Source organism: Cricetulus griseus (assembly GCF_003668045.3).
Source record: "Cricetulus griseus strain 17A/GY chromosome 1 unlocalized genomic scaffold, alternate assembly CriGri-PICRH-1.0 chr1_0, whole genome shotgun sequence".
NCBI classification, from domain to species: Eukaryota; Metazoa; Chordata; class Mammalia; order Rodentia; family Cricetidae; genus Cricetulus; species Cricetulus griseus.
The window spans coordinates 67852082-67878357 of record NW_023276806.1 but is presented as its reverse complement, the minus strand read 5'-3'; the positions used below and the strand labels follow the sequence as shown (position 1 = coordinate 67878357).

The following is a 26276-nucleotide window of genomic DNA, read 5'->3' as shown; positions in this document are numbered from 1 at the left end:
TTGAAGTGGGGAATTTTTTTTCTTGTCAAGACTTAATCACTTTTTTGTGAACTAGTTGGAAGAAGTGTTGTTTCATGCTAGAAATAATTTTTGAGTGAAAATAGTCATTTTAAAGCAGCATTTTAATCTTTTAAACCAAATACTATGCCTTAAGTGATTCGTGTACACCTCTAAGTATTTATTGTTTCCTTTGAAACTGTTCTTAAAATTCAGACCATTTTCCTCAGCAGATAAATTGTTTATTTAAAATAATTAATGAGTGCACTGAATTAATGAGTTTGTTTTATATTTAGAGAAACACACACATACACACACACACACACACACACACACACACACACACACACACACACACACGGTAGTATATACATTGAAAGGGCAAAGGTAATTTCAGAGTAGGTAAGGCCTAAGTTTGTATTTTGACACAGAATTATTTTTCCTAGGGCAGCCAGCCTACAGCTTATGCCTCTTCTGTCAAGTGATCTGGGGCTTCGGAGCCCAGGAGCTTCCTAGGGTTCAGTCATCTTAGTCCTCCTGTTCTTAGCAGCACCACATACCCTCCCCCACCCAAAGTTTTCATCAGAAAACCAATTTTTAGATTATTTTCTTCTACATCTTTCATTTATTGATTTTTTTGTAAAACATTTAAAAAGAGACATCTAAAGAATAAAAATTTAATATTAGAGGTATCATTTAGCATGTTCTGTATTTGTACCTCACATTATCAAAGCTAATCAAAGGGACATGTCCTTTGGACATAAAGCAAACAAACCTGTTTCTTTAGGATGTTTTCAGTTCTATCAATTATTTTATATTCCAGTTATTTTATTGCATATAAAAGAAATCTTTACCAGAGTTGAAACATTGAAATGAGTCTGGGATTATTACCTGAGAAAAGTAGGATAAGGATGGTACTTTCCTTATTTCTGAGTTATTTTGGAAATAACTTTTGGAGTTATTTTCTTAGGTGATAAAATAGTAGTAAGATCATCTTTATATATCAGTAGATTCAAAATAATTATTTAAATTTTATTAAAATGATCATGTGTATTGCATTAATAAGCAAATTATGAAAAAAACAGCGTAGTACATAAGTCAGAATTGTCCATGTTACCACTTGCTAGGGGAAAGGAATATTGCAGCAACCAATTTATTTATTTATTTATTTATTTATTTATTCATTCATTCATTTCTTTATTTTTGGTGTAGTTGATTTACTTGCTAAATTTATTTGTTTTTACTGTTTGAAATTTGAGAACAATGGTTGAAGGAAAAACATGAAATGCCTTCATTATTTAAAAACAATCCAAAAACATTTCTTTTGCACTGGATTTTTAAGAATTTACAGCATACAAAACCAAATATCCTAATTTATAATGCGGAAAAATTTTAGAAAGGCTTTTTATTATTTTAAATTTGGGGATAAAAGTATGTTGTTCTGTTTTCTTTTTTAAGTATTACATAAGATTACTGTTAAAATCTACAGGACAAATATACATTATATTGAGTAAAATTCTTATTTTACTTTTTACCAAGGATTTTGGTAGAAATTTGTACAATTAATTCTCCAGAAAATGCTGTATTTTAAACTTTGCAAATCAAAGTTCAAATGGAAGCTTCCTGCATTTAGTTGAAGCTCATATCTTGTAAGTTAGAAAGTGATCTCATCTGCCTTCATTCAAGAACAACCCGCAAGCAGCCAATTACAATGTAAAGTAATATTTTTATTACTGGTTTACTGGTTTCAACAAGACATTTTAGGGCCAGGGTTAGAGGTGCAAAAGAAGGAGGGAGGGGCACATTGACATTGGCACTGAGACACATTTCACATCGGTAAAACTTTGTAAAAAGAAATTTCACATATAGTTAAATATTTTTTTTTCACTTGGTGACAATCTTTCACGCAACCCAAAACAAGGAGGGGGGTGTAAAGAAGGAAAAGAGAGGAAGCAACTATACATGGATTTGAAAAATGTACCTTGGGTTTCATTTTGTGTTGGCAAAGCCCGATTGCTTCTTTTGTGTGATCTTTAGATTCACATTGTTTGGAAGGAAACGATCACTTTTGTGCAAGAATGTAAATTTTTTTTGGTTGGTTTGCCCTCTTTTGTTTGCTTCTTAATTAAGGAGGTCTTCCGCCTACTCGCGTTCTTTCAGGTGATTTCCATAAAAGTTTGAGTTTAGAGTTTTTGCGGTTGCTGTGTGTGTTTCAGAGAGAGCATGCCCGTTTGTGTTGCTTTCCACGAAGTCCACAGCACTCTATAGTTTGTCCAAGCTTTTGGGATTGGTGAGGATTTCCCTGGCCAACCTCCAGGTCTGCTTGGCAGCACTCTCCAGGGCCGAGTGGGGCTTGCCCTGGAAGAGGTCGAGGTTGGGCAAAAAGTAGTGAGGGCAGCGGCGGCACTGCAGGCAGGAGATGAGCTGCAGCAGGATGCCATTCAGACGGTCGCCCAGGCAAGCCTCGTCCCAGTCCGTTTCCCTCGGGTGTTTCTCGCACTCGTACAGCAGCAGCGTCTTCATGTGGTAGTTATTGAGAGGCTGGCCCGGCAGCTCCAGGTGGCGGTCCCGCAGCGTCTTCAGCACCGAGAGGCACTTGTTTCTACAGCCGCCCATCAGCAAGCGGTTCTCCGCCTCACCGAACTGCAGCACCCAGGCGTCGCTTTCTGCGGAGCTCTGCTTGCCAGTCAGCGAGTAGCACTCCTTGGAGAGCAAGTTGAACCCTTCGGCCTTGACCTCCGCCACCCGATTGGGGCCGGGCCAGGGGATGTGGGGCATAGGCCACTGTGCCGCGCTGCGAGGCCAGATCCCGGTGCACTTGAACGCTGGGGTGATTTGCACCACGTAGCGCTCCCTGATACGCAACTTGACCTCACTGGTGTCGGCGATCATCTTGACCACGTCCCGGTAGCTGCACTTGTCCACCGCCTGGGCGACCAGCGTCTGGAAACGCGAGCGGATCTTGCGCGCAGAAAGGTAGCCTGATGCTGTGATGAACTCGACCCAGAGAGACATGCTCCGCTTCCGCCCATCGCTTAGTTTGAGCACCGCACAGCCCGGCAGAGATCCGTCGTCCACGAAGTTGAAGACGCCCATCTGGTTGAGGTAGAGCACCACCTCAAACTCGGTGGGTGAGATGACCTCCAGCCCCTCATAGCGGGCGTCGATCTCGCTCAGAGAGCTGATGAAGCGCGGCTCCTGCACCTCCACTTCCTTCAGCACATCAGACACTACCTTGCATACCTCTCGGATGGTCTTGGCGATCGCAGCCTTGCGCGCCTGGCAGCGCTCGGTGTAGTATTTATTGAGCTGGTAAACCAGCTTTGCCTGCGCGGCGATCATGTTGGGGCACAGGTCCGGGCTGTACACCGGCGTCTCGCAATACGTTGAGGGATCCAAGGCTCAAGCACTGGTGGTGGCCCTGCGGCTGTGGAAAGGCGGTGTGTTCCCCTTCAAGCCCCAATTTCACTCTTGCTTTTCACCTGGGCTGACCGGCTGATGATATAGTCTGCTGGCCTTTTCTTTTCCCTCTTTGGAATTTTTTTTTCCTTTCTTCCGCAGAAAATTATTAAGGATATGATGTTTTTAAAAGTACCAGCGGGCACTTCTTCGCTTTCTTTTGTGAAATGAGGGTAAATAAAGATGAACAACTTCTTGTGGGGGAGAGATGGATGAGATGGTAAGAGAGAAAAAAATTAGGTTACCAAGAGGCTAGGCTTAGATGTCCGCAGCAGCCACGATTGCCCAGATGTCTGGAAATAAAGTCTTATAAGTGCCAACGAAAATTTTAAAATAAGAGCAAAGCATTCAGTGGTTCATTCTTAAACTTCTTCGCTGGTAGGACGTCTTCACTCAGAGTAGGTGATGCCTTCCTTACCCTCCCCCAAAAGGAAAGTGAAGGATGTAATTAATGCCCAGAGAGCACAGAAGCTACAGCTCAGGCCGCTGCACACTCTGAGGTTTGCAGATGCCCGCCCGGCGGTCTCAGCGTGCTGGTCTCCTCTCTTCTCAGGGGTTGTGTCGTCGCAGTTTTCCTGATTTCCTACTGGAGGCGTTGTTTGGGTTGAGTTGGTTTGTTTGAAGGGGGGGGGGGGAGATGGGTGTTCTTCCTGCCTTTCTCTAGGTGCAAACCGCTGCAAGTTGTTTGATATTCATTTCTGCCTCGTTATTTATACTTTTGGCCCTCGCAAAATCTATTTTAGTGTGACTAAGTCCTTGCTTACGTTGTATCTGGTATGCAGTTCTTAGTCCGGATTTTTTCTCTCCTCTGGGTTGCTTATGCAGACTCCACTTCTCCCTCCTGTCCTCTGATACCTGCCCTACACCTCTCTCTCTCTCTCTCTCTCTCTCTCTCTCTCTCTCTCTCTCTCTCTCTCTCTCTCTCTCTCTCTCTCTCTCCTCTCCTCCCCTCTCCTCTCTCACTTTATGAATGGTGTCTGGCATCGTGAGGAGGTGGAGCTTCAGTTCCTACAATCCCTATGCAAGCTGTCAGTGCTTTAGCCAATCCGAGAGAAAGAGAGAGAAGACAAGCTTGGAACCCTAGCAGCTACCACACTGCACTTGATAAAGGAGGTGGGGGGGGGAGTAAGAAAATGGGACAAGATAGAAGTTAAATGCTCTCACTCATTTTGTAGTGAGAAGCCATCTTCTTTTATCCTTTCTTAGCAGTTGCAGTCCAAATACGTTATTTGATCGATACTTCATAATTTAGATTCAGATATCTTTGTGCCATTATTTTACTGTTACAAGAACTGACCAATAACTACAGAAAATACTTGAGTTCTGAGAAACAATGTAAATTTTATATGGTATATATCACTAGGTTATACTTGTTAATTAAAATAAGCTACTAAAGTCGTTTTGAATTAAAATGAAGGAAAGGAAAGTTGAACCTGAATTTGTTTTCTTAATATTTTAATACTGTAACTTTAATTTTGAGTATATTCTCAGGAAGTACAGCTCCTGGTTTAAAGTCATGTTATTTTCATAATTGACTCTTGCTTTTAAAGGAGTTGACTGGGACAGAAATCTATAGCTGTCCTGTTATTGATTACCCATATGGCCTTCTTCCTCCGCTGCCGTCCCACCGAAACTTAAGCCTGTTCCTTAGAATATGTATTATCCTTAACAAGCTGTGTGGCTGCTGCCTTGTATGACTTTTGGAGGAGTGAGGGCTATTGCAAGGACTTGCTCCTGAGGGTTTATTTTTGAATTTAAGATGTCAGGATTCTCAATTGTTTTAATACACTCAGGTAGTAGGACTATTTTTAGTTTGATTTGGCTGATAATATTTCAGATGTGGGTTATGTGGGGGGGTGGCTAAATAAAATCTTTAGTTTTTGTTTGTTTGTTTTTTTACAAATCACAGTGTGTGGCTTTGGTAAATCTCCTTTGGAAAGCTTGACTTGCGTTTTTTGGAACTGAACCAGAACCTGAATTCAGTTGCTACTGGGAAAACTGATTTCTCTCTCTACTTGGCATGGGACACTTGGATCTCTACACCTTCCTTCATTCTTAGTCTTTGGTGTGTCCAGATGGCTGGAGACTTGATTGGCCTCACCCTTGTTGCTAAAGCCTCTTTCTAAAGAATATTTGGCTTTTTCTTTTTTAAAATCAAGCAGGATTTATTGCTTAGGGACTGTCTTCAGTAGAGAGGTGTTGGGAAGAACCTTGCAAAGTAAGCATCAGCGAACCTCTGGGGCAATAGTTTCAGTGGAGTTCCTAGGAGTGATGGCAGTACTGAGCATCTGGCTGCAGCTTTCCTGCTAGTCGGAAAAGCTGCTGCTGGACTGAGCCCATGCAGCACAGCGCTTTCTGCTGTTGGCCACGGAAGCATTACCGGCCAGAGGACTGCACTCTCGGGGTGTGGGACTATGAGGAGAAGCTTGAAACAAGTACTGCATGCAGCACTGGGCGGAGACCGACGGCAAGGCCCAGGTGCAGAGTTCCTCCACATCCTCTGGCCAGCTGTGTATGCATGTAGCCATTGATGCCTGTGAGAGACAGTGCAAGCCTTTTGGTGCCGGCTCTCCTAGCTCTGCCTGCCAAGTCTTCCAGCCACAGGACACAGACGTCCATTGCATTCACCGTCTTCCAATCTGAGCAAATTTCCTCACATCCTACATCCTTGTCCACAGTTTCTCCACTTCTACCTAGAGGCGAAGAATGATAAAACGTTACAAATGTTTTGATTTAAAAACAATTCATTACCAATTTACCCTGTCTAAGGTAGATGCTCTAGTAAATAATAAATCAGTTAAACAAAGGCGACTTTAATTTATCGCTGTGGTGCTAATTAGAAACATCATTCGAGCAATAAACTTAAACACTTCCAGCAAACACTGCCCCCCTCCCCCTACCTCTCTCCACTGCCTTGGCAGAGAGCAGCTTCTCCTGTTTGTGGCTTCTCTCCCTGGTTGAATAATTGAAGGGGGAAACGCTATCTGAGGAGGCTATAATTGAAGAGCCCCTGTCACCTCCGCTTTTATGTATGTTGGTATAGAAGTCCATCAGCAGCTCCTTGATGGTGTATTAAAACGAAGTGGCAGCTCCTTCGGCAGAAGATACGATGTTCTATTAAGGAGACCGAGAGAGAAAGAAACTCTAGAGGCTAAAAGCCACTTCAAGTCTTCAGACCGATTGATCTGTATTCTCTTGTTATAATCCGTCTCATCATACTTGAGTTAATGAGGCAAAGGAGGGGGAGCGAAATCTGATGGTCCTTGACAAATTCATTAGGGAGACTGCAGGACATTTTATTTGACTGTTAAACATCTTGTTTGTTTGGTTTAGGCAGTGCCAATATCAGCGTGCTTCTGCCCAGAACTGTGGTGTTGGGCTGGCTGGCTGCAAGACATTCCTGGAAGGAAGGAGGGTATGGAGGGTGGTTTTTCCCCCTTTGGATTGTGGGTAATGCAGAACCTTTAGACTTCTCTGGGCATAACATTTTCTGTCATTACAATGGGAACATCTAGAAATGTACTGAGGTGGACATGCTTTTAGTAACTATAAAATAAAATGTGTACACGTTTCAAACATTAGTTCCTGTTCCTTTAAAAATTGAATCTGGTTAGAGCAATCACACTACTAGAGGTTTTTGTTTTGTTTTGTTTTTGTGATATGTCAATGTTTTAAGGTCCAGAAAGCAGCCAGATCACTTCTCTTTATATCCTGGTTTTACTTGATCATAATTAAATAAACTTGTAGTAATTAATTGTAAATTCTCTTTCATCAAAAACAATGTGAGTACTAACTTAGAAGCTAAAAAGTTACCTACTTATACAAGTTATTTGAAAGAAGATTGCTGTCTTTAAACCTGAGGGATTTTTTTACAGTTAAAATTAGAATCAGGACCTGTTATGGAGAATAGTGTTTAAATCAGGAAGTGAGCCTACATACAGACTACTTAAACTGAAAATTCTTCTAGTTGAAAAATAAAAGGCAGTTAAACTAGAGTATTAACCTTATAGTAGTTATCCTAAACAATATAGAACTTGGATTGTTTTTTCAAAATTTTCTTGAAATATAGTGAATAACCCAATTATGAAACTTTCTTGCCTAGTGTATTCAATTTTCTGTTAGCATTGTCTTAGACCCAGCTTAAGTGCTTTGAGAAAGAACCTTGCCTTCCATTTAGGGGAAAACAGTCTGGGAGAAAAAAGACAAGCTAATGCCTTTGACTATCATTTTCATACATCCTGCATGGCCTGGGAAGCTGCCTGCTGCATGGGTGTGTGGATGGGGAAGCCTCCTGCTGCAGGGGTGTGTGGATGGGGAAGCCTCTTGCTGCAGTCCATGTTTTTTCTCAGAAGCCTGAGCTAAGTAATGGCCGAAGTAGAGCTTCTGTGTTTCTGACAGTCATAATCCTGTTTACGTTTGCACTGAGCACAGAATCCCTAAACTGTTTTGTTCTGTGCTGATCTTTCCTTAGAGATATGTTTACTGGATTAAACTTCAGTGCAGTTTTTACTTTATCAGATTAGTGAGATTTAAAAGGTATCTATTTTACGGCCTACAGAAATAGTAGAGAGGAGACTAACAATCTTTACAAGTAATACACAGGTTCTATATGATAAGATCTCAACTTCCTGAAGATATTTTAGAAACATTCAGGAAATAATTAAATTATTCTCTTTTTAAAATGTCTCTGAAGTACTTATACTTTTCAGGACAAAGGACTATTTTTGCCTGTATATATTCTTAGCCCTGATCTAACTTTGAGAAATATTGTATCTATGTTGTGACTAAAATTTTAGTCTTTATATATGAGTTAATTGATATCATTATTAAAAATACTTGAGTTTTGGAAAACAAAATTTCTAGTGTTGTGGGCAAATATAATTTTGGAAATAAAAACTGTTCTTTTAAAAACTATTAGTAAAAGCTAGAAAGAAAGTAAATTACTCAAACATGGTTTGTTAGTGTGTTGGTTTTGATGAAATTTTGTAGAAGTAACTGAATTTAAATACATGAAGAAATCCTAATAATTATGGATATTATGCTATATTTAGTTTTCTTTACTATTTGTCATTCTCTGTCAATCACTGATGTGATTTTCCAAAACTCTGAAGTTTTCCACAGAATGTTTCTAAGGTATTGATAGTTATTACTCTGGAATTAATTTGTAATAACCAGTAATTTGAATGTTTTCTTTGAATACTTTATTTCATTGTCTACTAATGATTTTGAATGGCCAAACATGCTGTTAAAATACTTCATTCTGTTTTACAAAATAGCTTCAAAACAACAGAAAACCCTTGCATCCCTTTGATTGGTAACCTAAAGGTTCACATTTAAATAGTTTGAACTTAAGATAATGCTATATCATTATCTTAAGTTCATTAATTTTATTATAAGATAAAGTGATAGCTTTGACTTTGCACACCAAACCTGTCAAATAGCACTGAAAAACTTAGCAGTTTTATGTACTTTGCACAGATAATGTTTGATAGAAATACTGAGTTTTTAAAATTACCTTCCATACCACTGCTCATATTACTGTGGTATTTGCTCAAATTAGACTAATACATTTATAACCCTGCTATCATTTAGTAAGATGAAAGGTTGAAAATATATATACTAAATTTTTTCTCCCTAGTTGAACAATAACTGTTCAAATGAGTACCACATTCAACTATACATAATTTGATTTCACCAAGATATACAAGATTAAAGTAAGAAATTTCTGCTTGGCAAATGGAACTAGCCTGTATCCTGACTGAAAAGTAAATACCATTATAGGAAAGCTGGAGAGTAAAACATGAACACAGAAGCAAACTTAGCAAGTATTTGAATTTCACTGTATTCTCATCTTTGTAATATATATTCTTCGACATTACCAAGATCATTAGCTTTTTCTCATTTTAAAAGTTCACATTTTTTGTCTATTTCATTCTTTTTTCCCATACATAAACATTTGTTCTGAAAAGTTGGATAAGTTTCTTTCTTTCCCTTTTCCTTTCCTTATTTAAATGAAAATTTCAAGTAATTTAAACTTATTAATGTACTATGAGTAAAATATTAAAATTTACCTGCCAGATAGCTTTGGCTTTAATAACTTTAGGTTGTCACTGTAATCTCAGAGGAAAGGATTCAAGTAGCAGATCCAAGTCTTAACCACCAAGGGTTGAACATATAATAATATATGGATTGCTCTTTGGGTCTCTTCTTCCTAAGGAAAGTATTTGTCAATACTGAATTTATTGGCAAAGAAAACAGGATTTTGGGTTTAAAGTTGTGATGCTTATGAAAATAATGTACTTTTCATACATTATATATAGTATGCTTTTTGGAAAATTGGTACTATTATTCCATTTCTATTATCTCTTATGCTTAGTAGCAGACATTAATGAACAAAATTAATGAGACTAGTGATGCAGATTTTGGCAGTACTAAAGTATACATAGTTCACAATTTAAGACTTGCAAGTTTGCTCCATATTTTTCTCAGGTCATATGTGGTATTTTTGAGGACCTGTGTTTGAAGTTACCAGATAAGCATATCATGCAAGTATGCTTTCATTACACTTTAAGAAAACTAGCCAGTTTATGCATTTTATTGCACAATTGGTGTTGTTAGAACACTCCATCTGTATTATACTGATAGTAGCAACTTGAACTAATATACCCCTGAGACAGCAGAATATTTTTAATGAATGTGCTATTTTTAATTAAAATGTTAAAAACCTAATTTTCCTTCAGATGTTTTAAGTAGAGTAAAAGTGATATGCAGAGAAGGTGGTTTGTCCGATTTCTTGTAGTGGTTAAACAACAACAGATAGTCCTACAACATCCATGTAATAGAAATGAAATAATACTTGATGATCCAAAAAATCAAAACTTTCTTCCTACAACCATCTGAAATATAGTGAGGATTAAAAAACAACAACAACAACAAAAAACAGATGTGGATATCAAGTCCTACTCCTCTGCTTCTTTGAATTTTCCCTTTCTGTCTTCTCTTGTTATCTTTGGATAAAGAGTCATTCTCTTATTTTCTAACTTGTTTTGTCTGTAGACAAAATCCAAGTTAGTAGGTTTAAATCAGTTTAGATAAAGTGGAAAATCTTTGATCTGTGGCTCTGAGTGTTTCTAACTGATTTGCTTGCTGGGAGCAGACACTGTCCATGCCCTTTCACTTTGCTATCAGCTAGGTGCTCACAGAGGACCTGCAAGGCTACCAGATGCATAGTTAATCATCAGTGAGGTCAGTGAGGTTCCAACTATACTTCACTAGGTCCTCTAATCCCAACATTCATTTCTGTACAGGAACTTTTTGTTAAATGCTATAAAATATTTCAGTATTTTCTGAAAACTAGCCAAAACTTTTTGTGACTACTTAATGAATGCTATAAATAGATTTTTTTTAAGGTGTAAAGTTGTTGCTGTAGAGAATTTACTGAGATACATAAAATAAAGGGATACTCTTGTGAATGTTAATAGAGAGGATCCATTTGAGAGACAAAAGCTGTCAGGGTGACCTGATCAAGTCACTGTCGATACCTATTTCTCAAAAAATGGTTTTTAAGATGGGTCTCACTGTTTGCCTCAGGCTTGCCTCAGACTTACAATCACCTCCTCAGTGCTAGGATCGCAGGTATGTAGACTATAATAAACTATTGTCAGTTTTCAAATTGGGGGTTTGAATTAAGTGATCTCTTGTGTCTGTCCTAACAACAAATAGTATACTATAAGCTGTTGTGGAACTGATGAGCTTATTTTAATCAGAATACTTCCTGTGATATTTTAGCCTTTCAGTTTTGCTCTGGAATAAGGTTATGAAAGTTTTTAATGAGAAAAATCATAGATAATTACAGATCTTTCAGACCATTAAAAAAAAAAAAACCACACACACTCTAGATTGCAGATAGTTGGGAAAGACAATAAAAGAACAGCTTGTGAGAAATTTTTAAAGTACTATTTATAAAAAAATTGGACCATTAAAATGAAGCATGATGTATATTCTTATAAAGATATTATGCATCTAAAAGTGTGAACAAAGCTGGCAGGTACTTTTTCTTTCCTAAGTAATTAATTCATTCAGTTTAGATATTTTCATGAAGATAGTTGTTTTGTAAATATTAGTTTTTGAGGCAAAAGGATTTTGAGTTCACAATTTTTTAAAAATGTGTCTTCATAGAGAAATGACGTGGCTCTAAGAAGCTATGATTTTCTATGATTTTAATAAGTTCACAATTTATTAAAATATGTATCCAATCTGGGAAGTGGTCCTCACACGTATATCCCTAGAGAAGGAAATTTTTATACTTTCCCATGCTCTTCTCTTGTTTTCATCAGAAGAATTGACAGGCATGAATGTGTTAACATCTTTGATTTTTACAGATGTTCCTAGTTTTCTCTGAAACTGAAAAAGATGCTGTATGAGAGAAGCATTGTAGGAAATACTTTCAACACTTCCTTTCACATATGCAATTCCTTGCTTGTCTGAGCTTGTGAATATTTAGTAAGGAGAAAAGTGATGCAAGAAAAAATAGGTTATGATCCAATTATTCTCATTTTCAAATAGAGACCAGCAACCTATTTGCTGTATTGTGAGTTCTCTGATACCGCATAGGTGAATACTTTTTTGTTAAGTTCATTGGAAGTCCTTCATCAGTGCATTTAGTAGTGCCAGGTGGCCACCAGGAGAGTTGTTGATGGGCACTCTGTGGGTTTGCAAAGTGCAAACCTAAAAGACCAAGAGATGAGAAATGCATTGCTATTTGTGAATTTATGTTTTATCTCACTTCACTTGAAAATTTATGAGTAGTGTGGCTTAAGGGTGTTGGAGTTGTGTGTTCCAGGGCTTGCCCCCACTGATAACACCCTTGTTGGCGTGAAAGTGCAATGCAAATTATGACAGTTACAACCTTCTGTTTTGTTTAACCTGTCAGTAGATTTCCTGGCTCAGTGCTGAGGGCAATGGTGTGTTCAGCTAGTCCATATTCACCTAAACTTAAAAGGTCAGGTTTCTACAGGCAAGCCTAGTCAAAGCCTAATTGATGAGGAGGGCAGAGAGACAGAATTTACTGTTCTGTTGGCTAGTTTCATATCGTTAGGTTGTCCTGAAAGCATCAGGCAGTCACAGCCCCTTTCATGTAAGTGCTGACCCTAGACAGGAGCTGACAATCAAAGGAGGCAGCCACAGGAACCAGAGCAAGTAGGCTATTGATTTTTCAGTTAGGTCTAAGTAGTTTGTAGTATGGGTAATGGGTGACAGAGGCAGGTATGTCATTATCAATGAGCTCCAGAACAGTAGCGACAACCCTCCCTCATATTTCCTTCAGCACTGACAGTATGCATCCAGAGGCGGTCAATAAATCGCCCAACCCTTAACTGACAAGTGACTGGGAGGTTTAGGTTGAGGAATGGAAGTTACAGAGCTAAACTTCTCTTCTTGAACATGTAGAAGATCCAACAATGGAAGAAACAGTTAACAATACTGTAACATTTTGAAGTTTTGATTTGGATGTGTCTGTGCAACTCTGAAAATCAGAACTTGGTTTTTAATAATTTTCAGTATCAGGAATCACATGTATTTCATTAAAGATAGAAATGTCCCAAATATTTCTAAGGGTAATCTAAAAAGATATTTAAGTTAGGTTAAATAGTTTTCCTTTTACTAGACTAGCACTATATTCTTTGGTGATTGCCTTATCACCAAATTTAATTGATCAAAAAGTGTGTTTCCAAATACATTAAAGTTCCTAATCTCTAAAAGGTTTAACTACAGACCAATTATAAATGGGGGTGGGGAAGAGGAGACTTGAACCTTTGTAAATGCAGCTAATTGGTTGTTATTTAACCTTAAAATTTGTTTTTTATTATTTTTCACAATAAAACAATAATGATAGAGGGGCCATTTAATTGTTAAAGTTTGATAAATTGTGATACATCTGAACTTCATTTTAAAACATTTCATATACATATATTTTAAAAAGATACAATTTATATTCATGTGACCCCAAATATATAACAACTTTTGACTAAAACTAGATTTGTTCTAATTTTGAGATATTTTACATTTAAACCAATCTGTTTTATTTCAATATATAATTAATATAAAAGAATATAATATTTATAACTAGGAGTTGTTCCATGATCTTTGCAAATTATCACATGTTTACATTTTCTGCAAACTTTAAACAATTTGAAATAAGACAGAAAAGTAAATGTTTTTTTTAAACTTCCTTAAATAACTTATCGTTATGATATCTTGTTTAACACTGTGACATTCTGCAGACCCGTGTTTAATCTGTAGCATCATCTAGCTGTGGAGCACCCTGCATGGCCACATGAATCACTTCTACTTGTCCCCAGCAAACTACAAATCCCTTTTAAAGAAAACACTAGCCAGCAAGTTAACACACAGGAAAGGTATTGTTACTTAAAAGTATTTTCTTAAGATGATAGTGACATGTCTGTATGATCATTCTATCCTGTTTTCTTTTTAAGATATAGAGAATAAAATCTGAGTTTGTAGATGATGGCTACTATAAGTGTTTTAAGGAGCTTTAGGATTGTGTGGCTAATATTTAGAAAAAGTGTTATTCAGATCAATTAATGTTAACCACCTTTTTGGTCTTGTAGATTCTTAATGCAGGATTCCTTTTAGAAACATTGCTTTTTTTTTTTTTCTGCTGTTTATAAATCATTGACTTAGTCTGTACTTTCCTGCTAGCTTAGGTGAAAAGGTTTAGCCTGAGAACCTTGGAATTTCTCTATCATCCACTATAGTAGAGGTAGGACTTCTTGTACTGCATTTGTACCTTCTTGAATATATTGCTTTTTTTAGGAATGAAAAAAAAGCTGCATAAAGGGAACAAATTAAATTTTCATGAAAGAAAATCCTAATCAGCAGTGACAGTGTAAGAGAAAGATGATTGCCACTTGGTCATTGTGGAGAGGCACTTAGATTTGGTGTCAGTGCTTCTGTTAATGATGACTAATGTCTTTCTTGGAGCAAGTGCATGCTCAAACATACTGCTGCAGCCTGGAGAGAGAGGGCTTAGCAATAGACACCATTACAGCAAGGCTTTAGGTGTCCTAAAATAAAGACTTTGCAATGCAAACAAACTAGCCTCTCATTATAATAAAAAATGCAAACATGATCCTAACATATCTAACCACAATCATAGACTATTTTATATACAGTACTAAGGGATCATTTTTGGGTTAAAATATTCCTGATTTTTGTCACTGAAAGAAATGGCACATATACTGCCATACACAGGATCACAGACATTAAGAAAGTTTTGAGAATAAGTAGGTTTTTTTCATATTACTGTATCCTGAGCAAATGCTCTGTTACAAAAAGGGGATGAGCGACACAGAAAACCTTTTTAGATCTTTTAATCTCAAATATATTGCTTACAAAAAGAAGATGGCATGTGTTAGTTTTTTCAGTTGCTCCCCAAAGTGTAAGACCTTTTAGAAGGGCATTTGCAATGCTTGTCATATTATTTCATATACATCTTACTGGCCTGACATGTCTCAAGAACCATGAGAACACAGATGTCATTGCATTCAGACAACACTAATTACTCTGGGATTTTTGCAGCCTCAGTGCCTGCCTGTAACTGTCGATTATGACTGTTCATGCATCCTATACTGGGAGCACTCTTCACATGAAGATAGTGAGACAGACCTTTTAGTCCCCTATTGTTCTCCAAAAGAAATTCAAAGGGAAAATTCCTGACACATCATTTTCACTCAGCATTTTACATTTGAACCATGTTTCGGCAACATTTTTGGTTTTGGCGTGAGTGCCTTATGCTTTAGTATGCAATGAAATCTATTATCTGTGTTCCTTAACCTTTAACGGTTTTCTACATTACTCTGTCTTCAAGCGTCATAGGAAATTTCTTTATGTAACATGCAGCTTGAGAGAAACACTAATTGTGGTATGAGTCTTTTAGAAGTGACAGTGCAAAACAATAAATATGCATGATGTGTTCTTCTGGTGTACAATTTAATGTTTAATGAGAAGCAAAGACAGTCTCGATTTAGATAAGTGCAATCAGCTTATGCTTTTAACACAGGTCAGTTCTTTTCTTTGTTTAATTTCCTCTACAACATTCTGAATTTATTTGATGATTCATGTTGTTTAGGTGATTTTGTAATGCCAGAGGTCAAACAGTGGTCAGATTAGGACCCTGGCTATTAAATGTGAAGGCCAAATACACGTTTTGATAAAAAGCATAATCTGTGTTAATTACCGATTGGAAAAATAAAAAGCTCTGATAATGTAACTTTACATGCTGATGAAGCAGAATTGAAGCATCTTGATCAGAGATGTATGATGGGATAAAACTGCAGTCTCTGCTGTACAGTTATAGTAATTATGACTAATGAACCATCCAGTCTGGATGAAATGGCATGCCCATAGGGACTGTGTCCAATCAGTTGTGACTTATGCAAGCTGAACAAACCATGGATGGGATTCCATGTTCTATACTAGAAGAGGTATGATCTTGCTTATTAATTTCACTTTTTTAGAGAATTTAAGGTGATTGGAAGCTATCTGAGTTTTATTAAATATAAAATATAGTTTTCCCCTTCGTATATTTATTTAAACATACATTTATTCACTCTGCCTTGCCTCTTATCTTAAGCACACAGAATACTATTCTGTGACTACTCGACTGACCTATTTTATTACTTCTACAGACTCCCTCTTTTTCATATCTGTTTGTTTTGTTAGAGCATATTATTCACTTACCAGTTCTTGGCAAAATCCTCCTGAAATAATAATAGCATATATGAGCATTCCTCACATTGCAGGCCCAGTAATAAGTGTTGTATCTGAAATTAATTAATAAATTTTCACTCTAACTCTGAGTTAAATATTAGGTTATCGTCACTATGTACACAGGTTCACAAACTGACCTGTGGGAAGATTGAGTAACTTGCCCAAGATTACATAGTTTAGATCTGGGATTGCTTTGTTGAGGCTAATTGTATGCTTCTGATCCAAATCTACTTCAGAATTATCTTTACTTCTCCTTTTTCTAGCCATTTCTCATTTTTTTGTTTTTTGATAATATGACAGAACTGCAGGAAATTTTAAAACTGAGAGCTCATGTACAAGTGTAGTATTCTAGTACTTCACTGGACATATTTTTTAGTGAATAGGGTGCTCAAGGTGGTTTATTAATGCCTTTGACAATATGTATCTAAAATGTAGTCATGTAATTTATGCAAAATGTGATGCAGTCATCAAATTTTAACCTATAAGAGAAAACAATTTGCACAGTTATAAGAAAGTAATGCTGGAAAACTAAGCTTGGTTGGTTTTCATCTGGGATTATCTAAACTAAGGATTATTTTACAGAACCAGAATTCAAGTATTTGTATTGACCTGGGGACTCCATTTACTACTTGCTAGATAGTAGGTTGTCATGAGTTTTTTAAAAAGGTATTGGAAATAAAAAGACAAAAGAGAGGAGTGTAGAGATGTCTCAGAGGTTAAGAGGACTGGCTGATCTTCAATTCCAGCACCCATATGGTGGTAAACAAGTGCCTGTGACTACAGTTCCGGGGGATCCAGTACCCTCTTTTGTCCCCATGGGCACCAGGCATGCATGTGCTGCACAGACATACATGCAGACTAAAGCCGATATACTAATAATAATAATAATAATAATAATAATAATAATAATAATAATAAATTTTAAGATAAAAGAGAAACTTTTGAGTGACTCAGCAGTAGTTAAATTGTTCTTCTGAATTCATGCTTATGTACTGTTTCACTTTACAGGGTTTTATTTAGGGGAACTGAATAAAATAGACTTGTTTTTTACTGGTTCCCATCCTGAAGTCTTTGTCTTTCTTTGAAGCTGTCATATGTCCCACCAAGAACTCTTATTTGTACTATTCAAGATATCATTAATCTCAAACAGTTCCACACTACATGTTCTAATTTTTGTTGTCTCCTTTATCCTACTGTGTATCCCTTCCCTTTTATTATGTTTTGAATATGAAAGGTTATTGGAAGGCAGATACTTTATTTACCTAGTAGCATTTCATGACTTAAGTACATAGCACATGCTTAATAATGTCTATAGATCAGTTGGTAATTGTGATGCTCCTCTCTTTCCAAGACATGTGTCACCACATTCCCATATTCAGTGTGAAGTTTGTAGAGGAATGAGGTCTTTCAAAACTCAGTTGAAATATGATGATCAGCATACTGCTAATTGAGCTCTTATTTTGTGCCAGGCAGTATCCTGAGCACTTTGTCATAATATTCTAACTGAGTTTATAATGAGTTATATCATTTTATTATGTATGTATATAGAAATCAATGTAGAGAGATTAAATACATGCCTTGTAGATTTTGAGTTTTTTTTAACGCCATCAGATTTTTATGGATATACTGCCACTACCATTCTATTTTCTGTAAGATGTCATCTCAACAGTAGTTAATATTTTAAGGGAGTTCTGCCTTCTCTGAAATGATTTTCACTGCATACCAATTGTGGTCTTCACAAGAAACTCTAAAACCTTCTTTACTATGGATTGTTTCCCCTCTTCCTTTTCCTGTACTCCCCTCTCTAAGCCTATCCCCTTTATTTGTTTGTTTGTTTGTTTGAGACAGGGTCTCCTTACATAGCCCTGGCTATATATATGGAACTTACTGTGTGGGCTAAGCTGGCTTGGAGCTCACAGAATCATCCCCTTCTGACTTCTGGTGCTGGTATTAAAGGTGTGATCCACCAAACCCAGCCCTCTCCCTTCTCCCCTCTCCCCTGCCCTTCTCCCCCTTCCCTTTGGTACCTTCCCCTTACCCCTTTCCTGCCTCCCTGTTCCCTCTCCCATGTCTCTTCTTCTCCCCCCTCCCTTTTACCCCTTTCCCCTCATTCCTACCCTCTCTCCTCTCTCCCCTACCCCTCTCTATCCACCACTGACCTGGAGTTCTTTGCAGTTCTCCTGCCTGTTGGGATTTGAGAGAAAGTATCACCATACCTAGCCCCATTAATTTTTCTAAATGATAGACAGAATCATGGTATTTCACTATGAAATGTTATGACATGACCAGATAATACTGAGAGATCTAGGCAGCTTGGGCAATTACCATCCTGTAGGTAAGTTTCACGAAAATGCTTGTGATATAAACTACCTTAGAAAATAATTTTAAGTTGGGCGGTGGTGGCGAACACCTTTAATCCCAGTACTCCGAGACAGAGGCAGGGAGATCTCTGTGAGTTCGAGACTAGCCTGGCCTACGAGAGCTTGTTCTAGGACAGCCTCCAAAGGCCCAGAGAAACCTGGTCTCGAAAAACCAAAAGAAAAAAAAAAAAGAAAAGAAAATAATTTTAGACATTTTCCAAGTAATTTGTAACAAATTTTAAGAGAAAAAAAACATTGAAATTTAAATTTAGCTGTTTCCAAGTTGTGTATTTATACCTAAGAAACATTGTGGTTTGTACTGAGGCTTTGTACTACACTGAAACCACCATGGTATGGAACAGGAAGGAGTTTACCAAATATAGCAAGCTCTAGAAGTAAACTGAGTTCAGTTTCTATTTTGAGTTCAGCTTTTACATGGGAATTTATGAAGTGTAATTTTGCAAATGTAGTAATACTCAGTATATCTTACAAACTCATGTCTGTGTATTTTGACTATGTAATAGGTTCCTGCTCACTAATTAAAGGACAAGGTAATATTTATTTAAAATGTTTGTAACAGTATTAGTTTGTTTATATTAGTGAAAACAATTAAGTCTGAAATTTCTGTCAGCTATTGATTCTTTAAGCTTTAATATTAGGAATAATCTAAAAACAGTCATCTAAAGATTTAATTTAGAAAGAAGTCCAATAGCACTCTAAAATAGCTCATTGAAACAAATCTTTTTCATATTGTGTTTTACTTAATCATGTTTGATTCATTCAGAAATTCCCTTTTACCTTTGACCCTTGACCCTTTCAGACATAATTCAGATGCTGTAATTTAATTTCTAAGGCTCATGAACATGCCATATGATTCTGTCTTTGGATATTTCTTGTGGAAAATGCAACTGTACCATTACATAGTTAGAATGTCAACTATATTTTAAATGTTTCAAATATAGTTTAAAATGAAGAAAGATGACAAACATACCGTCATGTTTTGATTTTACACATACTTAACATATCTGAGCAAAAGTTGGAAACAGTGAAAGTATATGAAAAGTAACGTTTGGTAAGTTTTAATTTTCTTCGTTATTTATTTACTATATTGAAATATGTACAGTTATATAAATGTAGTTTATACTGTGTGTTTTTAAGGAACTCTTTATTAAATGGTTTCACTGTGTAATCTTTACTGTACTCATATATATATATATATATATATATATATATATAAATAAAACCAGTCTACCATGTGATATATGAGTTGTGTAATACATCTTAAAGAGAGTCTAACATGTCATTCTTGGATTTACTATATAATATGATTTTTCTTATTGTTACAAAGGTCTATGTGTTTTAGGCTTATATATAAATTTGCCATGAAGTTAAAGCATTTGAAGATAAACCTAATTCTGTGCATTAAGGGTAAATAAGGTCTAATTTTGTTAACATAGCATATCTTAGTCTGATAATGTTTCTACTGTTTGGGTATTTGAAGACTTAATAAGTTTAATGCATATAAATTTTTAAGAAAATATATTATAGGCTGTATATCATTGTCTGTTCTGATAACACATATCACTCAACTTTGTTTTCTCTGCTTCTTATAATTTTTATTGTTAGTATTTGAGACAGTCTGAACTCACTATTCTAGGCTGGCTTCAAACTCAGAGTAGTGCTCCTGTGTCAGTCTTTGAGTGCTGAGATCACAAGTGTGAACTGCCATGGCAAGTCCTACTTCCTATAATTTTCACAAGAGAGAGTTAAGAGATGATCTCTATACCCTGTCCCCCATCCTTTAAGCATTTTCTGAGGATATACAGAGGAAGGTTGTAGGAAGTTGCCTGTGTGTACAGAAAACAATATGCAGTTACATTGCCAGTTTTCATAGCTACCTACAGCAAGCAGTGTGTGTGCCATTATCTTTGCTGCTTTTCTCTTCTAATTCGCATATAGTATTTGACATAAGAATCTAATGTTCAAATTGCAAATAGGGGAAGAAATATCCTTGGAAAATAACCATTCAGCAACAATGAAAAGAGCTGAGATGCACAGAATATTATTTGCTGATTGGTAGATTTGCAGACATAGAGAAAAGATGTTGACTAGCCTTGTGAATTTAAGACGAATCTTTATGCAAGAACCAAGAGGCTCAGAAGCTATCATGTGAGCAAAGCTAATAGAAGAATTAAAAGGGAGACCAAGAGGGAAAGAGAACAGTGGAGACTGATGGATGGTCCATGATGCCGAGGTAATGAATGCTGAGCCATTTACAGTGGATTGAAAGTAGTAATAGACACATGGTAGAGCATCTCTGTTGTCAAATGATCCCATGGAGACTATATTATATTCTAAGACATAAATAGGAGGATATTCCATGTGTGTGCTTAGGGGTGGAAATTGGTAGTTTTATATTGCATTCATACAGATTCCGTACTGTTTCTAAGACAATTATATTTACCTAGTTTTTTAGGATAAAAGAAAGACTAAATATTCATTTCTTCCTTCCTTCCTTTCTCTTTCTTCCTTCTCTCTCTCTCTCTCTCTCTCTCTCTCTCTCTCTCTCTCTCTCTCTCTCTCTCTCTCTCTCTCTGTCTCTCTCTTTGTTTTTCAGACAGGGTTTCTCTGTGTAGCTTTGGAGCCTATCCTGGCACTTGCTCTGGAGACCAGGCTGGCCTTGAACTCACAGAGATCTGCCTGCCTCTGTCTCCCAAGTGCTGGAATTAAAGGCGTGCACCACCAACACCCAGCTCTTTCTTTTAAGGCCTAGTCATTCTAAGTAATCCTGGCTGTCATGGAACTATGTAAATCAGGCTAACCTTGAACTCATAGAAATCCACCTGACTGTATGTCCTGAGTGCTAGGATTCAAGGCATGTGCCACATGTCTGGCTGAATATTCATTTTTAAAAGCAGTATAACAAGTTACCACAAATGCATTTTCTCATTCTGTAGGTCTCCTTGGGTTCGAAATCAAGGGACTGGCAGAGTACATTCCTCTTCATAAGCTGTGTCATCACTCTCATCCCATTGTGTTTGTTTTTAAAGTGTTGTATTTTCCTGTAATTTTATATCCTATTTACATATTAAGATACAGTTCTTGGTAGTTCACAGCTAATGTACTAGCTAAATATTAGTTCACTGTACAAATATAGATTAGTTAGAAAGTATGTTATTTTTACTAAAATGTGAGTACATATTTAAATTACTGTGAATTGGTCAGAATATTAGTCTTGCTTTTTAACTTACTTCCTGTAAGCAACAGAATGTACCTGTGGAGACTCTTACATACCACGGGTCACTTTTCCGTGTCAGGTCACCTTTCCCTGTGTAGAAGCATCTTTAGTTGCAAGAATATGATGAAGTGGTGACTGTTTATAGTGACTAATGCGTACTCACTACTAAGCTATTAAATGCTAACTTACCTATTAGCAAAATGGCATTAGGGGAAAATAATTATTGGGTAGTGAATCTACTGAGCATCCAAGAATGATAAATACCCCCCTTTTATATAATAAACATTCTGTAACATGGAAGTCATTTTATTCAGAGGTAATTGTTGATTTTATTTTTTTCTGAACCTATTTCTGGTGATTTCCCCACAGTAGTTGTAGTTCTTCTTCTTCTTCTTCTTCTTCTTCTTCTTCTTCTTCTTCTTCTTCTTCTTCTTCTTCTTCTTCTTCTTCTTCTTCTTCTCCTCCTCCTCCTCCTCCTCCTCCTCCTCCTCCTCCTCCTCCTTCTCCTCCTCCTCCTCTTTTTTTTTTTGGTTTTTTGAGACAGGGTTTCTCTGTGGCTTTAGAAGCTGTCCTGTCCTGGAACTAGCTCTTATAGACCAGGCTGGTCTTGAACTCACAGAGATTCATCTGTCTCTGCCTCCCAAGTGTTGGGATTAAAGACGTGCGGCACCAACTCCTGTATCCCACAGTAGTTCTTTATTGAAACAAAAGTCTATGATCTTTCCAAATGAAATGAGTTTGGGGTAAGAACAAGCCAGATACCCCTAAAATGGAGAAAGCACGGAAATCTTTTTTATGTAGTTTATCGAATGTAGTCTTCAAAGTTTTGCTTTATATAAAATACCAATCTCCTAATATGTATGCAGTTTTATTAGAATTACCTTGTTAATTTGAGTATTTTTCATTCGAACAGTTTATTTCATGCATCAAGGCATAATGACCTAGGCTGGCCAGGGTTCTTCCTCTGATCCTGAGTTTTCCTGCCTTGACCCTTTGTCACTACTCTCAGGAGTCAGAATGCTCCTGGGAAAGTATGCTGTCTCTCTGTCACAGGAAAGGCCCTTGTCTGCACCTGCAGACAAGTGGGTGTTCTTTGCTGTTACAAAAATGAAATGAAAACTGTCCAATCAAAGCTTTACAGGTTTTTAAAAATAAAACATTTCTCAGAAATAAAATTCTTTATAAATAGGCAAAAATGATGACATTAAATATGATAACATTGGGAAATAATGTTGGAAAATTAGAATTAGCATAAATTATAATTTATGTCTAGAAAACACTGAAATTTTGGTTATGTTTTAATGCAGTGACACAATGGAACTGCTTCATGATCTTTGTTTTTAAAAATGAATCATATCTAAAACTTTTCTAAAAATAGTATTCTCTCTTTCTCTCTCTCTCTCTCTCTCTCTCTCTCTCTCTCTCTCTCTCTCTCTCTCTCTCTCTCTCTCTCTCTCTCGACACAGGGTTTCTTTGTGTAACTGCCCTGCACTTAAATCTGCCTGCCTCTGCCTACTGGGATTAAAGGAACACTAGGCTCAAGAATAGAATTCTTACCTGTATATCAGACTATATTAATTACAAGAGTATAGTCATTTATACTGATCATATACAAGAAGAATGTTCCATAAATGTTTGTGATGGGTAATTTAAGCAAGTGAATACTTTTGGCAGATTGACTTTTGGAAAGATAGCTCAACTCCTTATGTAAAACATTTATAATGAAATACTTGATAAACTTTCATGGATCTATGTAAGTTTGTATAATTTAATTGAAGCTTTAAAGGCATCATTTGTGGAAAGAAAATAGTTTTTGCCTCATAGGCTGTGGAAAGAATAAATGAAGCAATTCATTCAATGGTAGTTAGCCTGTTCCAGAGGATACATAATTTCAGTTACTGGAGCAGTTGTTACACACTTATGATAGTTTTCAAAGCAGAGGTGATAAGTTGTCAGTTTTCTTAAAATTTACTGTGTTTTTAAAAATATTTTTTGAAAAGCACCATTTATGGAACCACTAACATTGATTTTTTTTTTCTTAAAGGCCAGTAAACCACTTGATCTTGGCCTTTCCAAAGGTCTTTCTTCTATAGTTTCCTATTGTTTTGATGATAAAGAGTATGTGAGTTTTGAAAGATTAAAATTGGTAGGTATACTCATGATATCATTTTACTTCAGATATCAGGTTTGGCACTTTAACATCTTTAGTTCTTTAAGAGAATGAGTATGTGTGGGCTGGATACCCTGCTGCCCCCATCTCACTATTGAAGACTCCCCAGAGAGGTTGGTGTACACCATGGAGGTACAGAAGGCAGAAAATCTATAGCCTAACAAAGCATATTTTGGGCATGAGGACATAGTGTTTCACATGAAACAGAGAAGACATCTGAATGAGGGAATATAGGGGGTGATGAGTATATATATATATATATATATATATATATATATATATATATTCATATATATATATCTTTTGATAAGAACAAATATACTTAGAAATAAAAAGCTTTCTCTACTTTGTTAGTGTTTGTTGTTACTGCAAGCCTACACACAGAACAGTTGTAGGAATTAAAGTAGAGTTGTTTTTTCTTGCTTGACATAGTATATAGTGTGTGTGTGTGTGTGTGTGTGTGTGTGTGTGTGTGTGTGTGTGTGTGTGTGTTATCAGTAAGTGTTTTGAAGGTATTTTCCTTGCTTTATTCTCTGACCTTGTCACTGTGAGTTGAAGTACCAAGTCTGTTGTCAGTATTATATATGCAGTGTTATACTTAAAATTTTAATTTTAGTTTGCCATACCATTTATTTGAAAAATTACCTGTTTAAGGAAGCAATTCATTGGTGTCCTGCATTTGATGAATTTAGGACAGCCATATTTTAATCCTTGATTCCCGGAGGATTTTCTTTAACAATACCTTTCTCCTTTAAGTCCCTAAAACTACAGTCCTTTTGAGTGAATAGGGGCTATTTTATACACCACCCTGCTCCCAATCCAATTAAAGGTTACATAATAGATGGATTAGGGAAAGTTTACTTCTTAACAGAAATAAAGCTTTAGAAAAATGGTGCCCAGATAGCAAGAGGGAATGTGAGGGAAAGCGGAGAAAATTAAGGAGATAATGGTCAGTAATCTTAACTTGTCTGATGTTTGCGCTCTTCATGATAGAGCCGACTTTTAGAATAAGGGCTACAATACTTCAGATTCTTTAACCATTTTGTTGCTGAAGTTTGGCTGTCTCTTCAATTTTCTTCACTTTTGCTTTTGTTATCTGCATCTTGGGCAAATATGTCTAATCCTTTACTTCAAGTGTGTGTGTGTGTGTGTTGTCACATTTTCTTTTCTTTTTGGAGTGGGAGTTATAATACTGGAAGGAGGTGAGGGGATGGAAAGTTAATCTGGAGAATTTCCTTGAATAACTAAAGAAAAAAACAGTATCAGTGAGTTTACTTTGTGCATATTTATACATAAGTGTATATCTTAGAAATCTAAAAAGTAAATTAATTATTTAAATTTTTTAGTAAATTTTATCCAGCTCTAATTATGTGTGTTATGGTTATTTACTTGGACAAAGTTTAAATCAACAACAACAAAAAAACCACCACATATTTTTGTTTAAAAATAATTATCTTGTATTTTTTTTTCCAGTCTCCTTATAGAAACTTGGAAGCTTTTGCTCCTTTTCCTTAGAACTGAGTTTTTATTTCCAGTCTCCTTATAGAAACTTGGAAGCTTTTGCTCCTTTTCCTTAGAAAATCTGGTTACTTTTTTCATCTGTAAAGGAACTAAGATTCAAGATAATATGGTGCTAACCAAGAAATAACTTCGTTCTATTATATCACTTTGATGTTTTCAAGTCTGTACTCCAACCACGTAGTCAGTTTTAAAAACAATTTAACTCTTATTTGTCCCAAATTGTTTCTAGAATGTCTCTTTGCCAAGTATGATGCCATGTGGTAAGGCTAAATGTTTAATGAGTCTATGTTAAAGGCAGTACTTATCTTCCAATTAACCCCAAGACCACTCTGGCATTTTTGTAAATCCACAGAAGTATTTTGAGTGAGGCCTAAGGGGTAAGCTGCAGGCAGCCTGTGAAAAATGTAAAAAGACTAACCTGCTAACAAACTCTGTGCAATGGGACAAAGAAAGTTTAATCCGTATTATAGTAAATGCAGGCTTAGTGTCCCAAAAGGGCTTTGCAGAGTGGAGCAAAACAAAGAAGGGGCAGTGCTAATAAAAATCCTGGGCTTTTATTTTTATACACAAAATTGTTGCAAAAGAAAAACTAATAATAGCATTAAGAAAAGGTTTGAATAGTGGTTTTAAATATGATACTAAACATTGTATTTGTTCACCAATTGAATGCAGTTTGTTATACATAAAGAAGCTAAAAGTAACATGTGCAGTGTGGCCATGTTAATATTGCTAAAGAAACCTC

At 36.5% G+C, this 26276-nt stretch overlaps 2 protein-coding genes across 7 annotated transcripts in view; one reads left to right on the top strand and one right to left on the bottom strand.

The window, feature by feature from the left end:
- Positions 1 to 26276, top strand: part of Lrba (LPS responsive beige-like anchor protein) — a 561457-nt gene that overhangs the window by 321285 nt on the left and 213896 nt on the right. The gene's annotated exons all lie outside the window — the stretch shown is intronic.
- On the bottom strand, positions 2260 to 3440 carry Mab21l2 (mab-21 like 2). The gene has a single exon (XM_035452025.1). The coding sequence runs from the start codon at positions 3337 to 3339 to the stop codon at positions 2260 to 2262; it is 1080 nt and encodes a 359-aa protein (XP_035307916.1). The 5' UTR covers positions 3340 to 3440.

Bases quoted from the DNA above. Each gene is read 5' to 3' on its own strand.
- Mab21l2 (XM_035452025.1), bottom strand. From the start codon at position 3,339: ATGATCGCCGCGCAGGCAAAGCTGGTTTACCAGCTCAATAAATACTAC.